The sequence below is a fragment of the Acinonyx jubatus genome, chromosome B3, assembly GCF_027475565.1.
Source record: "Acinonyx jubatus isolate Ajub_Pintada_27869175 chromosome B3, VMU_Ajub_asm_v1.0, whole genome shotgun sequence".
In the NCBI taxonomy this organism is placed as follows: Eukaryota; Metazoa; Chordata; class Mammalia; order Carnivora; family Felidae; genus Acinonyx; species Acinonyx jubatus.
In genome coordinates this window covers 51,713,579-51,729,964 of record NC_069386.1, presented here as the reverse complement: position 1 = coordinate 51,729,964, position 16,386 = coordinate 51,713,579, and the positions used below count along the sequence as shown (strand labels likewise).

At 34.6% G+C, this 16,386-nt stretch overlaps 1 protein-coding gene across 5 annotated transcripts in view; it reads right to left on the bottom strand.

The window, feature by feature from the left end:
* DMXL2 (Dmx like 2) overlaps window positions 1-16,386 on the bottom strand; it is a 150,547-nt gene that overhangs the window by 78,700 nt on the left and 55,461 nt on the right. For all 5 annotated transcript variants that reach the window (XM_027067248.2, XM_027067250.2, XM_027067247.2 and 2 more), the window contains 5 exons: window positions 11,631-11,809; window positions 9,547-9,730; window positions 6,024-6,198; window positions 960-1,199; window positions 184-455 (listed from right to left, as the gene is read on the bottom strand). In XM_027067248.2, the coding sequence (XP_026923049.1) occupies window positions 184-455; window positions 960-1,199; window positions 6,024-6,198; window positions 9,547-9,730; window positions 11,631-11,809 (1,050 nt within the window). The remainder of the gene's footprint in view (window positions 1-183; window positions 456-959; window positions 1,200-6,023; window positions 6,199-9,546; window positions 9,731-11,630; window positions 11,810-16,386) is intronic.

Genomic DNA, 16,386 nt, shown 5'->3' with positions numbered 1-16,386 from the left:
CTTTGAATTAACCAGGTTTATTAAATTTGTGGTCATTGATCCCCCCCTTGGTGACAAGAACAAGTATTCTCTTCTCAGTTGCTTCTCAAAAGAAATCTTTTGAGTATTTCTGAAAAGATGGTTCATCTGAATAGTATCTTTATTTTTAAGAAATGTAATAATTGCTTCATCAGTAAAATATACCTGGACTTGTCTAAATATTCCAGGATTATATTCATCCAAATACTTTACATGCCACACTAGGAAGGTACCATCTACAGGGTGTACAGTAAAAAGCATGTCAGGATTCTTATTCCATTCAGTTAGCAGCATTTCAATCTTCCGATCAAGCAGGACTGTGGGCAGTGGCATTGGTACACTGGGTCGTGAAAAGGTTCTAGGACTTCCCTCTCTTTCTCCATCTTCATGTTCTGATGATCCTGTACCTGCCTCAGATTCTCTATCCAGGGATAATTCTGAATCAGAAAATAAATTTATCAGAATACACTAATTTATCAGCATATACTAATAATACTATAAAAATTCATCTACATACTCGACTATGTATGCTGTGTATAACATAGCATACTATCTTTAGAAACTATGAATTCTTTTTCCAATTTATGGCTGGGGGAGGCAGGGGTAGAAAAAACAAAGAGGGAAAACATTTTCTAGTCTTAACTGAAATTTACTATTATTTCTTACTTTAAAGAAATCAAATTTTCATTCATACTATCATTATTACCATTAGCAAAACATGTTCCCCAAAAAAGAAAATGGCTTCCAACGGTTTACATTACTCAAAGCAATATATGTATAACAAAGCATACAGAGCTAGATAGCAGATAGTCAGTAAATATTAATGGAATGAACAGAAAAGTAAAAAAAGAAGAGCAGGAAGGAAGGATTATAAGCTAAAAGTGGTATCACACAAAGCTGTTAACTTGCCAAAAAGAAAAATCTGAAGATGGAATACTAACCATGGTCTAGTTTCATATGCAAACCCCTCTCTCTTTCCTCCTGTGAACGTTCCTCATCTTCTCTATATCCTTCGTCACTTTCATGATCTACCTGCTTCTCAGAAAGTTTTCGTAATTGCTGCATAAATATTTCAGTAGATGATGTAAAATGAAACTCCTTGTTGTTTAACCAATGAACCACAAAGCCCCCATTTCCATCATCAATGTTAAATACAGTGCCAACCAAGACATTTGGAATATCTGTGGGGAAAAAAGGTAGGATTTCAACATGAATTTTTAATGTCTGTAAAAAGATTACCAAGTACTAATAAAGACTATTCTATACTTATACAGAAAAGGTGCTAAACAAGTCAACTCTAGTAGGATTTGTAAAAACTTTAATTGAATTTAATGGTAAATGTAAATGCTAAGAATTAATGGGACAGACTTAAATTACTAACGGAATTAAATTACTAACTTAAAAATCAAATATACCAAATGCATGAACCTTTATTAAATCCTGCTTTCAGGATGGAGGAACAAAAAAATAAAACAGAAAAGCAGCCATAAAAGACATTTCTGAAATAACTGAGAATTTAAATTTATTTATTTAATGTTTATTTATTTATTTTGAGAGAAAAATAGAGCTCACATGTGAGTGGGATAACAGCAGAGAGAGAGAGAGAGAGAGAGAGAGAGAGAGAGAGAGAGAGAGAGAGAGGGAATCCCAAGCAGGCTCCACACTGTCAGCATAGAGCCCGATGTGGGACTCAAACTAACAAACCATGAGATCATGACATGGGCCAAAATCAAGGGTGGGATGCTTAACCAACTGAGCCACCCAGAAAACCCTAAAGAAATTTAAATTTAAATATGAACTGGGTATTAAAGATTATGGAATTACTTCTAATTTTCTTAGGCATAGTAATGACATTGTAATCATGTGAGAGAATTTCCTTATTATTAGGAGATACCTTCTGAAGTATGTAAGAGTGATGTGCCATAATTTACTTCGAAAAGATTAAGGAAAAATTTCACTCAACATGTCACCCTCCTCCGACATATATATATTGAGAGAATAAAGCAACTGGGGCAAAATGTTAGCTGTTATTGTTCTATGTAGAATACATGAGTATTCACTGTACTATTCTTCCAACTTTTCTAAATGTTTGAAACTAAAAAGTTGGAAGAATATAATGCTGAAGAAAAAAGGAAGACAAGCAAATTTCTAAGTACAGCAGGCTTCCTCTATTTGGAGTAACTGAAGTTCACAATATAGATTAGTTCATGTAAAATAGTATAACTTAAAAAATTAATCTCCTTAATCCCAATTCATATTGCAAATAATTGATTCTATAAAAAGCAAAACAAACAACGACAAAAAAAACCCATAAAACACTGTCCCCTGTAAAGACATGAAAGTCTAAAAATCCACAGGGTGGGGCACCTGGGTGGCTCAGTGGGTTGAGCGTCGAACTCTTGATTTCAGCTAAGGTCATTATCCCAGGGTCATGATCCCCAGGGTGGTGGGATCCAGCCCCACGTCAGGCTCCATGCTGAACATGGAGCCCGCTTAAGATTTACTCTCTCTCAGGACGCCTGGGTGGCTCAGTCAGTCAAGCATCCGACTTGAGTTCAGACCATGATCTCTCAGTTCCTGAGTTTGAGCCTTCCATCAGGCTCTGTGCTGACAGCTCAGAGCCTGGATCCTGCTTCAGATTCTGTGTCTGTGTCTCTCTGTGCCCCTCTCCTGCTCACACTCTCTCTCAAAAATAAATAAACGTTAAAAAATATTTTTTTTAAGATTCACTCTCTTCCTCTGCCCTTCTCCCCCACCATGCTCTAAGAAAATTAAATTAAATTTAAATTTAAAAATAAAAATAAAAGTAAAAATGCACAAGATATTCTGGTAGAGTCCTGTTAATAAATACCAATGTTAAATAAAGTTCCAGGTTGTTCTATTTTTCTAATTCCTGGATGACAGTCCTGGTCTTCTGATAAAAATGAAATAAATCATATAAAACAGGACTTGTACATTTAGAATACTATAAAACAACACATCCCCTATGTACCTATGTAGTTTTCTTGCTAAAAATGTTTCACCTAAATCTTAACATAAATATTCAGACTGCAAGATGCTATGAAAGATAACAGAGATAACTTCTTTGTGACAGAAGAGATGTTTTTTGACAACTGAGAGGAACTATAGAATAGAGTTTAAAAGAAATGACAATCAAATGCATAAAATAATCTATACCTTAATATGAACTATATGTTAAATATAATCTTATCCATGTTCCTTACATGTAATAACAGTATTGTAGTAACGGAGAAAAATCTTTCTATTAGAAGCCACATTTTTTTTGCAAATAAAAATGTCTATATATTTAAAATAAACAATTAGGAAAAAAAAACAAAAACCAAAAAACACTGCCACCTATTGCAAGCTATTGTGCTCTATTAGAAGATACATTTGAAACATTTAGGTAATGTCATAAAATATTTAGGGGATAAAGAATAACGACAGTGACAACTTTACTTTCAAATGGCTCAGCCAAAAATTAGGGAAGAGGAAGCAAAGATATACATCCATAGCAGAAGGGGAGAGTAAAAGCATACAAGATATTAATGGGGTATATGCGTATTCACTGAACTATGCTTTCAGCCTTAACATAAATTCAAAAAGTTTCCCGAAGGGTGCCTGGGTGGCTCAGTCAGTTAGTTGAGCATCTGACCTTGATTTCAGCTTAGGTCATGATCTGAAGGTTTGTGGGATCGAGCCCCAGGTTGGGCTTTGCACTGAAAGCATGGAGCTGGCTTGGGATTCTCTCTCTCTCCATCTCTCTCTGTCCCTCACTTGCTCCCACTAGCGCTCTCTCTCTCTCAAAATAAATACACTTAAAATAAAAAAAAAAAGTATCATGGAGAAAGGTGAAGAAGAGGAAGAGTCCTACAATACAAAATTATTTGCATTTAGTAATCAATTTGGTGAAACTAAGTGTTATATTTACATACAGTACCTGTAAATGCATGGTGTTAAATACTTTAACAAAATGATTTTTAAAAGAGTATGTACTAAGTAAAAATGGATAAAACTAGATAAAAGGTGAAGAGTATTTAATAAAGATGCTGAAAGACAAGGTCCAAGGGCTACAAGAACATATCCAGTACCTACACTCAAACAATGTGAGAGAATACCTCCTCACAAGGAACAATTTTGTGATCCTATTCCATTTGATTAGGGTAGTATATACAGTTAAAAAGTCATCCTTTCTAATGTGTGTTGAATTTACTGCATACCATCACTAATTGCATTCTATTTGAAGTCAGATCTTCATCACAGTCAATGATTCAAAAAAAAATTTTTTTAATGTTTATTTTTGAGAGAGAGAGAGAGAGAGAGACACAGAGTGCGAGTGGGGGACAGTCAGACAGAGAGGGAGACGCAGAATCCAAAGTGGACTCCAGGCTCCAAGCTGTCAGCACAGAGCCCGACGCAGGGCTTGAACTCACAAACAGTGAGATCAGACCTGAGCTGAAGTCGGCCGCTTAACCAACTGAGCCACCCAAGTGCCCCTACAGTCAATAATTCAAGATAAGTTTCCTTTAAAAAGGTTAAAAATTTACAAATATCTAAAACCAGTAACATTCCGAAAATAAGTTAATATTATAAAGATGATCTCAGAATACAATTAAGATGTGAGATCAGTAAGCAAAATAATGTTTAACCAGCTAGCAAAACACTATCCAAGAGAAATAATGCAAACCACAAATGCAAGGCACATAGGTAATTTTTATTTTAGTAACTGCATTATAAAAGGTAAAAGAAATAAACAATTTTAATATTTTATTTCACCCAATATACATAAAATATTATCATCTCAACAGGTAATCAATATGAAATAAAGATTTTACATTCTTTTATTGTACTAAGTCTTAGAAATCCAGTATGTATTTTACAGCATAACTCTAAATATGGGCTAGCCATAATTCAAGTGCTTAAAGAGCTACACATGGCTAGTGGCTACTGTACTGGACAGCACATATGCAGAGCCACTGTTACAATGTAGGGGGGAGGGTCCTAAAGATCACCTTTTTTGGAACTGTGTTTACTAAATATCATGTCTATATAACCAGACATTTAAACTCCTCTAGGGCGCCTGGGTGGTTCAGGCAGTTAAACGTTAAGTGTCTGACTTCCATGATCTTACTGTCCATGGGTTCGAGGCCCGTGTCTTGCTCTGTGCTGATAGCTCAGAGCCTGGAGCCTCAGATTCTGTGTATTCCTCTCTCTCTCTGCCCCTCCCCTGTTCACGCTCTGTCTCTCTCTCTCAAAAATAAACATAAAAAAAAAACTTTTAAAAAATAAATTCTGCACTCGGAAGCAATATATCGATTTCCATTCCAATAAAATATGTCTGTAACTTTATACAAATGTAGTTAGTTCTACCAGCAATGTAATATGAAATTATCTATGGGCCTTCTCATATGATTTTCATGCACAAAGAAAATAATGCCCTTAAATAGAAGTTTTCAAACATGCTTTGGCCAACACAACTTGCCTCAAAAACACTTCTCAACCTCATAGCAGGAAATGGGCAAAAAGAAAATACCGAGGTTAGAAGAAAAAATATCTTCCTTAGTGTAGGAGAAGAAAGTCTATGGGAGCAGAAAACAAGATATGCTGAAATATAAAGAAAACTATGTAAAAAATATATTTAGATTAAGTTACAAAGAAGAGTTGAGAAGATTAATAGTGAAAATATAAAAAGCAGGGAAATCACTCCAATTACACTGCTACCACTTGTGCTCCCAGGTTCAACTAAAGCTCTAATTTATGTAGAACCCTTGCTACATAACAGAGGTGTCCCAAAAATACTTATTTGAAGTTGTTTCCTAAGAATCACTTAGTCTCAATTTAAGAAATGGCACTTTATATTACCTTCCTAATGAATTAAGAAGTATTTTTAAAGGAAACACGGAGTATTAACATAAAATATGGGAGTTCTAAAAGTAGTCTCACTTTTCTATTTATTTATCTCATTTCAGCATATTTATAGGAAATAAAGCTTTACTATTACTTACCTGTGGCAGGATTGATGCTTGCTGCAATGTGGAAATGACACAGTGCATTTGCATGGTGGGAAATGTGTCTCTGAACTTCATGTGTTGCCATCTGGTCAGGCATTAATTCTGTGTGAGTTACAAGAACAGAAGACCTCCTCTGTCCTTTTCTTAAATTTTTCAAATGGTGTATTGTCTAAAATAGAAAAATAACTGCTAAATCCAACTCTGAAAAGTCTAATAAATGCTGATCAAAGTATTTTTGATTATTAAGGATTTTATAATTTTCCTCTCTGTAAAATCTGAACACTTTAAAGGAAACTTTCTTAACTTCAACTGAAAAATTCTAATATATTCACCCCAGTTTTTGTAAATTTTATAGTACAAGGCAGAATACAAGAGTACAAGGCAAAAATACTCATTATCTACAGAAATTTCTTTTTTTTAATTTTTTTTTAGTGTTTATTTATTTTTGAGAAAGACAGAGACAGAATGAAAGTGGGTTAGGGGCAGAGAGAGAGGGAGACACAGAATCAGAAGCAGGCTCCAGGCTCTGAGCTGTCAGCACAGAGCCCGATGTGGGGCTCAAGCTCACAAACCATGAGATCATGACCTGAGCCAAAGTTGGTCGCTCAACTGACTGAGCCACCCAGGCGCCCCTATCTATAGAAATTTCTATTAAGATCAGGAGTCCCAGGGTGCATGGGTGGCTCAGTTAAGCAGCCAACTAGTGATTTCGGCTAATGTCATGATCTCATGGTTCATGGGATCAAGCCCTGCACCGGGCTCTACAATGACAGCACACAGCCTACTTGGGATTCTCTGTTTCCCTCTCCCTCTTCCCCTCCCTCTGCTAGCACACACGCTCTTTTCTCTCAAAATAAATAAGTAAACATTTTTTAAAGAGAAAAGATTAGGAGTCCCAAGTCTAGGTTTTTCAGGATATCCCACTACTGAGATAAAATTTACTAGTCAAAACAAAACAAAACAAAAAATTCTGAATCTTCCTATCAGGAAGAAAAGTATTTCTCCCTAAAATTCTCACTTACAACTAACTACACGGTTACAGGCAAATCATATACAATCCCTATTATAAAGAAAAAAAAAATAGAGTACAAAAATACAGAATAAGGAGAATTTACTTAGGTAGGTGTAGCCAGGAAATATCTCACAAAAAGTGTTGACCTATGGGATTTGTTTAAATTGAGGTGTATCTATATGATAACAATTCTCCACTAGCATCCTCAATCATCTGAACTATTTTATTTTACTTTATTTTTTAAAGTTTATTTTTAGGGGCACCTAAGTGGCTCAGTAGGTTAAGCATCAGACTTTGGCTCAGGTGATTATCTCGCAGTTCTTGAGTTCGAACCCCACGTCAGGCTCTGTGCTGACAGCTCAGAGCCTGAAGCCTGCTTCAGATTCTGTCTCCCTCTCTCTGCCCCTCCCCCAATCGCACTCTCTCTTTTAAAAATAAATAAAACATTTTAAAAAAATAAAATTTATTTTTATTTATTTTGAGAGAGAGAGTGCAAACCGGGGAGGGGCAGAGAGAGAGACAGACAGACAGAATGCCAAGCAGGCTCCTCCCTGTGCAGAGCCCCATATGGGGCTCAAACCCATGAACCACAGTATCATGACCTGAACGGAAATCAAGAGTCAGACGCTTAACTGAATAAGCCTCCCAGGTGCCCCTGAACTATTTTAAAAAGAAAAGATCTCTACACCATAACCCCAATTCACAGTACTTCCTTATCCTATCACTTACCCAAACCCCAATACCATGATTTACAATAATTTCCAATTCTATTCCTTTGTTCCACACAGTTAAACAAAATGTGGTGTCCTCTCAATTCTTTCTGAATTAAAGTAATATATCTGGTCCTTCCTTTCAATTTCCACAACCCTTACCCCTTTTCATATGAAAAACAGTATCAGGTCTATGGTGTGTCCTCTATCTTATTATTTTAAATTATATTGGCAAGGCTGATTGATTATTTTCTCCTAGGAACAAAATGTATAATTTAAGTATATAAAGAATTATATAGACCTCGCAATTAGGAGTTTCATATGAAAGGATGTCAGAAAGCAAGGTAAGCTTATGGATCAGACAATTAAGCTTTTTCTGTTAAAAACAATTTTTAACTATTAATAACATTACTAAAAGGTTGCAAAAATTTGTCAAATTACTCATTACATATGTTTATATTTTTGCTTTTATTTTATGTAGCAATTAATAATTCAATTTAACACCTGAAAAGCAATATATAAGGTAACATGGAGGTAGATACAAAGATGTCTCAAAGCACTTAGGCTCCAAAAGTTCATCTGTAATTTAAAGATAAAATGTTACATAGGTATATATAAATGACCACAAACATGCAGTAAATTAAGTACTCTGTCTTGTTAAATTTCAATAAATATTAAAACAAAATACAACTTTAACTGTTCTGACCTTTTAATTTCATTTATGTTTTGAATTTTGGAAGAAAAAAATGTATAAATACTGCCCAATCACAGATAGTATCAGAAGAAGCCTACTTTATATAGGAGACTTTAAAGAAGCACATCCTCAGTCTATCAAACCCCAGAAAATATTTCTGCTTGCTAAAACAGCAAAGCATTTTGGCTACACAACCATGAAACTGTTCATGTAAATACAAAATGTAAAAACACAATTAGTAATGTAGAGAGATGCTTATAACACATTAAGTATAAAAAAGCAAGTTATAAAACCTTAGTGTATAATATTCTCAATCTTGTAAATACAAAAAAAAAATACACATACACACATAACTGGAGTAACTGGATTATAAATTCCACATTTTCTCTAATTTTAAAATAACACATATTCTTTGTATAGTAAAAAGTCACATGCAAAAAGTAAGAAAATGTTAATAATCGAGGTTTGTTTTAATACATTTCTGGTAATTTTCAAAAATGTGTTTATCTCACTTTTTTCCCTAGTCATAATGGACACAAAGTTTATATTATAAATAATCTAATTTTATAGGAAGCACTTTTATTTCATATATGCTGCATTTAAAAATTAGAAAAATTATTTCACTTTCCTAATATGAAGCCATAAAAATTATAAAGCAATTATACAAAAGTTGACTTGTGTTTAATATCTCACCGTCTTTATTCTTAAGAATCAATAGGCATTTTTAATTATAACACAAAAGTAAATTTTAATCATAAACAAAGCAAAACATTTTTTAATTACAACTAATTTCAGAGATCTTTATGTGTTTTACTAACCAAAACTGCTTATCCCAATAGATTTTCATATGTGACATGCAAAATGAAAAAATTAAAATTATACTATTCACCTGGACTACATGTTTAAGATCATTACTATTGTATTGGGCTTTTAAGTGGCATAAAATGAGCAGTCTTCAAGCATAAAACAAATTAGTGAGAATTACTTATTATTAATTTCATCATTATATGTACCATGTGCACTATCTTCATTTTAGCTTATAAATTCCCATTAAACTCACATAACTTCAAAATTTATTTACCATTTTAAATAATACAGTACCTCAAGAGCATGCTGAATTCTATCTTTGTGTCTTCCAGCATGAGTGAGGTTGCCGGCAACACTAGAAGTGGTAGTCTCACAAATCTGCTCACCCAAAAGACAGTCTTCTGGTAATAAGGTTTCTGCCCAGAGTCGGCAGACACCATCATGGCATGAAGTTAATAACACATTACAGACAGAACCTCTAATGACAAAGAGAAAGAAACAAAATCAGTGCCACTGATTAAATGCTATTAATATTTGGTTCTTCACAAATAAAAATAGCATCAGTGCACCAAGAGTAGTTATTTTTCCAGTAATGGTAATGGATTTACACAGGCTATTTCACAGTCTTACCCAATCCCATTTATTACCTGTTCATACCTGCAAGGTGGAAGGCTGAATATAGGGCTGCAGTTACCATAAAATACAAAGAACCTAGCTATCCCTGACACCGTAACTCAATAAAATCATGTCTTGAACAGCTAAGCTAAATAACAGTATAGTATGCTTCCAATTGCTTAGAAATTACAGCGTATGGAGCAAGAGTGGTCAAAGAGCTTGAAATCATACACAGTACACTGTGAATGTGAACACCATAAAAACTAGGAAACAGTCTTGACAAAGGAAACAGATATTGATGCCCAATTATACACATGCTGCTTGACAACTGAGCTCTGCAGAAATATTAATATCTTCTAAACAAACAAACAGCAAGAGAAAACCTAATCATTGAAAATTACAGAATGACCATATTAAAACATCATTAAATGTAATTAAACTGTATGGCTTATGGGAGTACTTATATCATCTTGTATCATCCTTACCATCTAAAAGATTATAAACAGGTAACAAATGAGCATCTTCAAAATAAAACTTCAAGGATAATACAATTTCAAACTATAAATCAACTTCCATTAAGTTAAAATAACCAAAAATGTTACAGCATCAAGCAGCTAAAGTGACTTAACTGTTCATTATAAAATAACAAAAAATCACTCTCCCTTTAAAAAAACATGCTTACACAGAATCTGACTCAAAGGAAGTATTTTGCAAATGTTTTCAATAGATGCAAATAAGCAGAATAAACTTTTTATTTAGATTTCAAAAATGTACGAATTCTCTTGGGGCACCTGGGTGACTTAGTCAGTGAAGCATCCAACTTCAAATCAGGTCATGATCTCACAGTTTCAGTTCGAGCCCCGCATTGGGCTCTGTGCTGACTGCTCAGAGCCTGGAGCCTGCTTCAGATTCTGTGTCTCCTGCTCTCTCTGACTTGCCCCTGTTCATGCTCGCTCTCTCTCTCTCTCTCTCTCTCTCTCTCTCAAAAATAAACATTTTTTAAAAAATGTATGAATTCTCCATTCACTGAACACCTCTATAATGTGTGCTATATTTCCCATCAGGTGTAAACAGTTCACAGATGAAATAACCTTCCTTCAAATATAAATACAGATTTCTAAGCAAGTTGTTTTATAATTATATATATGATACAGGAATCATCTGTATGAGCTGTTCTGCAGTTTGTTTAATTTTCTAAATACTTTTCAGAGATGCTGAATAGTGACAAAAATTTATAATATTAAATTCTTTGAGAAGGCCCTGTACATGGCCCTAAGAAAAACCTAGATACTTTATTCACTGTGTATGATATGCTTTCCTACCATGTGTATTACTGACTGTTTACTACCATGTTTTATTTTTCTTCAAAGTGTGCTTTTCTGTTACCTGCAAACATTTCCTTCCTGGAATCTTTTACTACTGCTGCTACCACTAACAATATCAGCTAACACTGCCTAAGCACATACTACATGCAAACACTTTCAATCAATATTTACATACACTAACACATTGAGTCTCACTACCACTCTCTGAGTTAGGTACTATTACCTACAGAGAAGAAAACTGAGGTATAGAGAGCTTAAGAAATTTAGGCAAAAGCTCACAAAGCAAATAACAACAACAGGATTTGAATTCAGGCAGTTAACACCCAGAGCCTATGCTCTTCAATTTCACCAGTCAGCGCAGTAAAAAGACCTTTGTTTTCATTATTTTTACAAATACATAAGCAAACAAACCAAAGTTATAGAACGCATTTGTCTAACCTGGGCATATACTTGCTAGTTTTACGCCATGAAAAACCTGACACAGCTCGAGGATGTGCCAAATAAACAAAGGAAAACTGGGTAGACGCCTGTCTCCTTTTCACCTCATGATGATCCTGAGGTATAATTGAGGATTTCCAGCCAGTCATAGGATACCACACTTTCAAAAGACAATCATCCTGCAAAAATATATAGGTCAATATAAAATTATCTGAATATATAAAACTCAAAACATAAGTGATCTGAAGAAACTTTAAAAATGAACCTACCTATAAAAATTAACATGTTAACCTTTATATAGTACAAACTCAAATGTAAAATGATTACTCTAAAGAATACTTCTCTTGAAAAATAAATGGGCAGTTTGCTCATTATCAATCTCCTCTGCATAAGGGTGGTTTTCAAATAGAGACTGAAGCCAAATTCCCTCATTTAAATATTCAGGAGTCACAGTAGAGAAGATTCTGAAACCAGATGCCTTGGATAAGATAAGAAAGGATAAGAACGATGCCATGTCATCAGTCACTGTTATCATCCTTTCCTTTTTGAAGAGATCTGTAAGGGCAAAACCAATCCTTTTTAAATATGAACTGCTTTGGGGTGCCTGGGTGGCTCAGTCGGTTGAGCGTCTGACTTCAGCTCAGGTCATGATCTCACAGTCTGTGGGTTCGAGCCCCACATCTGGCTCTGTGCTGACAGCTTGGAGCCTGCTTCAGATTCTGTGTCTCCCTCTCTCTCTACCCCTCCCCTGCTCATGCTGTCTCTCTCTGTCTCAAAAATAAATAAAAAACATTTTAAATAAATAAATAAATAAATAAATAAATAAATAAATAAATAAATAAATAAATAAGAACTGCTTCTTAGACTCTAAGTTAGGAATCAGCAAGCTTTCCCTTGGGCCAGACAGTAAGCTTTGCAGACCACACAACCTCTGATACAGATTCTTCTTTTTTTTTTTTTCTTACAACTCTTTAAAAATGTAAATACCACAATTTTCTGATCCCCACTCTAAACGAAGTGAAGGCATTTAGGAATCACCTCTATGCCCACTTAATAATATATTTACAAGCGTAACAATAGGCACTAACTTTACCATTTTACTTAGTTCTAAGAATTTTGTTAAAGGCCCAAATAATTTTCTTATTTAACAGAAACTATTTGCTTTATACTGTTTTATCCTCAATAGTGAATAGAGCCGTAAGGGAAATAATAAAATGATATAATTCATGCAAAAATCTCACCCTAAGAAACAATGAAATTATGTATTCCTGGAAAGTGTGTATAGGTCTAAATACTATCACCTGGACTAGACAAACATTTCTGGTTTTTTACCATCTTGGTACTCATTTTCAATTTATACTGCATAATGTAGATTTCTTTTATTTTATTTTATTTTTTATTTTTATTTATTTTTGAGAGAGAGAGAGAGAGACAGAGTGTGAGGAGGGGAGGGGCAGAGAAAGAGGGAGACACAGAATCTGAAACAGGCTCCAGGCTCTGAGCTGTCAGCACAGAGCCCAACATGGGGCTCAAAGTCACAAACCGCGAGATCATGACCTGAGCTGAAGGTCACTTAACTGACTTCAGCTCGGACACTTAACTGACTGAGCCACCCAGGCACCCCTGTATATTGCTACTAAGGTATCATTTATTTGAGTATTTGAATGATACAGCAAATCTCATTAAGTGCTTAGTCTGAGACAAGCACTGAACAATGTACTCGTTCGTTGCTTTCCTCCAAGTACTTTTGTCAACTTAGCATCATTTTCACCTGATCAAATGTACTACATAATCTATAGCAGTGGTTTTAGGCCACATACCATAACAAACACAGAGACACCTCAGAGCCCCCTCAGGATTCATAAAGGAAAGGCAGAGCGCCTCCATGAGTAGGTGGCCTTCTAGCCCCTTTCTCCCATCCCACCAGCATGCCCTCACTCAAACTGAGCAGCCCCACTGTCATCTATTACTGCCTAAAACTAAAATCACACAAAAGTGAATCAGAAATCATGAACAGAAAGATAGCCAGAAAATTTCCAAATATTTGAAAACTAAACAAAACACTTTTAAATTACAAAGAAATTTTTTAAATATGTTGAACTGAATGAAAAGGATAGCAAAATATCAAAATTTGGGGGATGCAGCTACATTAGTGCTTAAAAGGAAATGTACTGCTTTAAATGCTTGTATCAGAAAAGGAGAAAGGTCCCAAATCAATGGTCTAAGCTTCTACTTGAAGCATCATGTAAAGAAGAACAAAGTGGACCCCGAGTAAATAAATGTAATAGTAAGAAAGAATGGAAATCAATGAAATTAAATACAAAGAAAAGCTAGTGAAATCAACGAACCCAAAGCTACTTTTTGAAAATATCAATAAAACTGATAATAATCTATTTAGAGTGATCAAAAATGTTTAGAGAAAAACACAAATTACCATTATCAATCATGAAAGGAGGGACATGATTGCAGATCTTATAAAAACTAAAAGAATAATGAGCGAATACTATGAACAATTTTTCCAAATAAATCCAATAACTTAGTCTAAATGGACAAATTTTTTGAATGACAATTTCAAAAATGGACAAAGAAACAGAAAACCTGAATAGCTCTACAGCTCTGGATCAATTAAAATTGTTTAATTCAAAATTTGGTTGTTCCAGTTTCGAGAAGAATGCTGGTGCAATTTTGATTGGGATTGCATTGAATGTGTAGATAGCTTTGGGTAGTATTGACATTTTGACAATATTTATTCTTCCAATCCATGAGCAGGGAATGTCTTTCCATTTCTTTATATCTTCTTCAATTTCCTTCATAAGCTTTCTATAGTTTTCAGCATACAGATCTTTTACATCTTTGGTTAGATTTATTCCTAGGTATTTTATGCTTCTTGGTGCAACTGTGAATGGGATCAGTTTCTTTATTTGTCTTTCTGTTGTTTCATTGTTACTCTGGAAAGCAGTGTGGAGGTTCATCAGAAAATTAAAAATAGACCTACCCTATGACCCAGCAATAGCACTGCTAGGAATTTACCCAAGGGATACAGGAGTACTGATGCATAGGGGCACTTGTACCCCAATGTGTATAGCAGCACTCTCAACAATAGCCAAATTATGGAAAGAGCCTAAATGTCCATCAACTGATGAATGGATAAAGAAATTGTGGTTTATATACACAATGGAGTACTACATGGCAATGAGAAAGAACGAAATATGGCCCTTTGTAGCAACGTGGATGGAACTGGAGAGTGTGATGCTAAGTGAAATAAGCCATAGAGAGAAAGACGGATACCATATGTTTTCACTCTTATGTGGATCCTGAGAAACTTAACAGAAACCCATGGAGGAGGGGAAGGAAAAAAAAAAAAAAAAAAAGAGGTTAGAGTGGGAGAGAGCCAAAGCATAAGAGACTCTTAAAAACTGAGAACAAACTGAGGGTTGATAGGGGGTGGGAGGGAGGGGAGGGTGGGTGATGGGTATTGAAGAGGGCACCTTTTGGGATGAGCACTGGGTGTTGTATGGAAACCAATTTGACAATAAATTTCATATATTGGAAAAAAAAAAATTGGAACCTTTCACCAAAACAAAAACAGAAACAAAAGAAAAACCCTAAAACTACAACCAAAACTCTAGGCCCATTGATGAATTTTACCAAATTTAGAGAAGAAATAGCACCAGTTCTATATAAATTGTTGCATAAAATTGAGAAAAAGGTCTCACTGTATAAAACCAGTATTATTACCCAGATACCAAAACCAAAGACATAAGACAACTTTAAGGAACTATCTTTTATGAATGTAGCAAGCCCAATCCAGCAATATATTAAAAAAAAAAAAATCATTATCAAGTGGAGTTTATCTGAGCAAAGTGAATTTAACATTTAAAAATCAATCTCTGGGGTGCCTGGGTGGCTCAGTCAGATGACCATCTGACTTCAGCTCAGGTCATGATCTCACAGTTCGTGGGTTCAAGCCCCACATCAGGCTCTGTGCTGACAGCTCAGAGCCTGGAATCTGCTTGGGATTCTGTGCCTCCCTCTCTCTCTGTCCCTCCCCGGCTTGCACTCGATCTCACTCTCTCTGTCAAAAATAAATAAACATTAAAAAAATATTTTAAAAAATCAATCACTGTAATTTACCATCTTAAAAAAAGAAAACACAACTCCTAAAATTATCTTAATATATACAGAAAAAGAAACTGACAAAAGTAAACATTAATTCATGAGGGAAATAAAAGCTGTTCTGCAAACTAGGAATAGAAGGAACAGAAGGGAATATCCTCAACCTAATTAAGTACATCTACAGTAAACCTACAATTGATGACATATATAATGGGGAAAGACTGAATGCTTTTCCTAGAAGTTGGTCCTAGTACTCTCAATAAGTTGAGCAAGGGAAAAAATAAATAGAAATAGCATAAAAATAGAAAATATTCACAGAAAAATAGAAAAAAACATACAGATTAGAAAGGAAGAAGTGAAATGGTCTTTTTTCACAAAACCCTAAGGAATCTACAAAAAAAAAAAAAAAAAGAAAGAAAGAAAGAAAAAGAAAAGACTTAGACCTGATATCAAGGTCTTAAGACTAAAGATCAAAAGTCAAACAGCAATTTTCTTTCTACATGTTAGCAATCAATGGAAATATAATTTGTTTAAATGCCTTTTACATTAGGAAGATAAACTTAAATTATGTGTAAGACATGTATGCTAAAAACTTTACAAAATACTGCTAAGACAAAGAAGACCTAAATAAAAAGTGAAA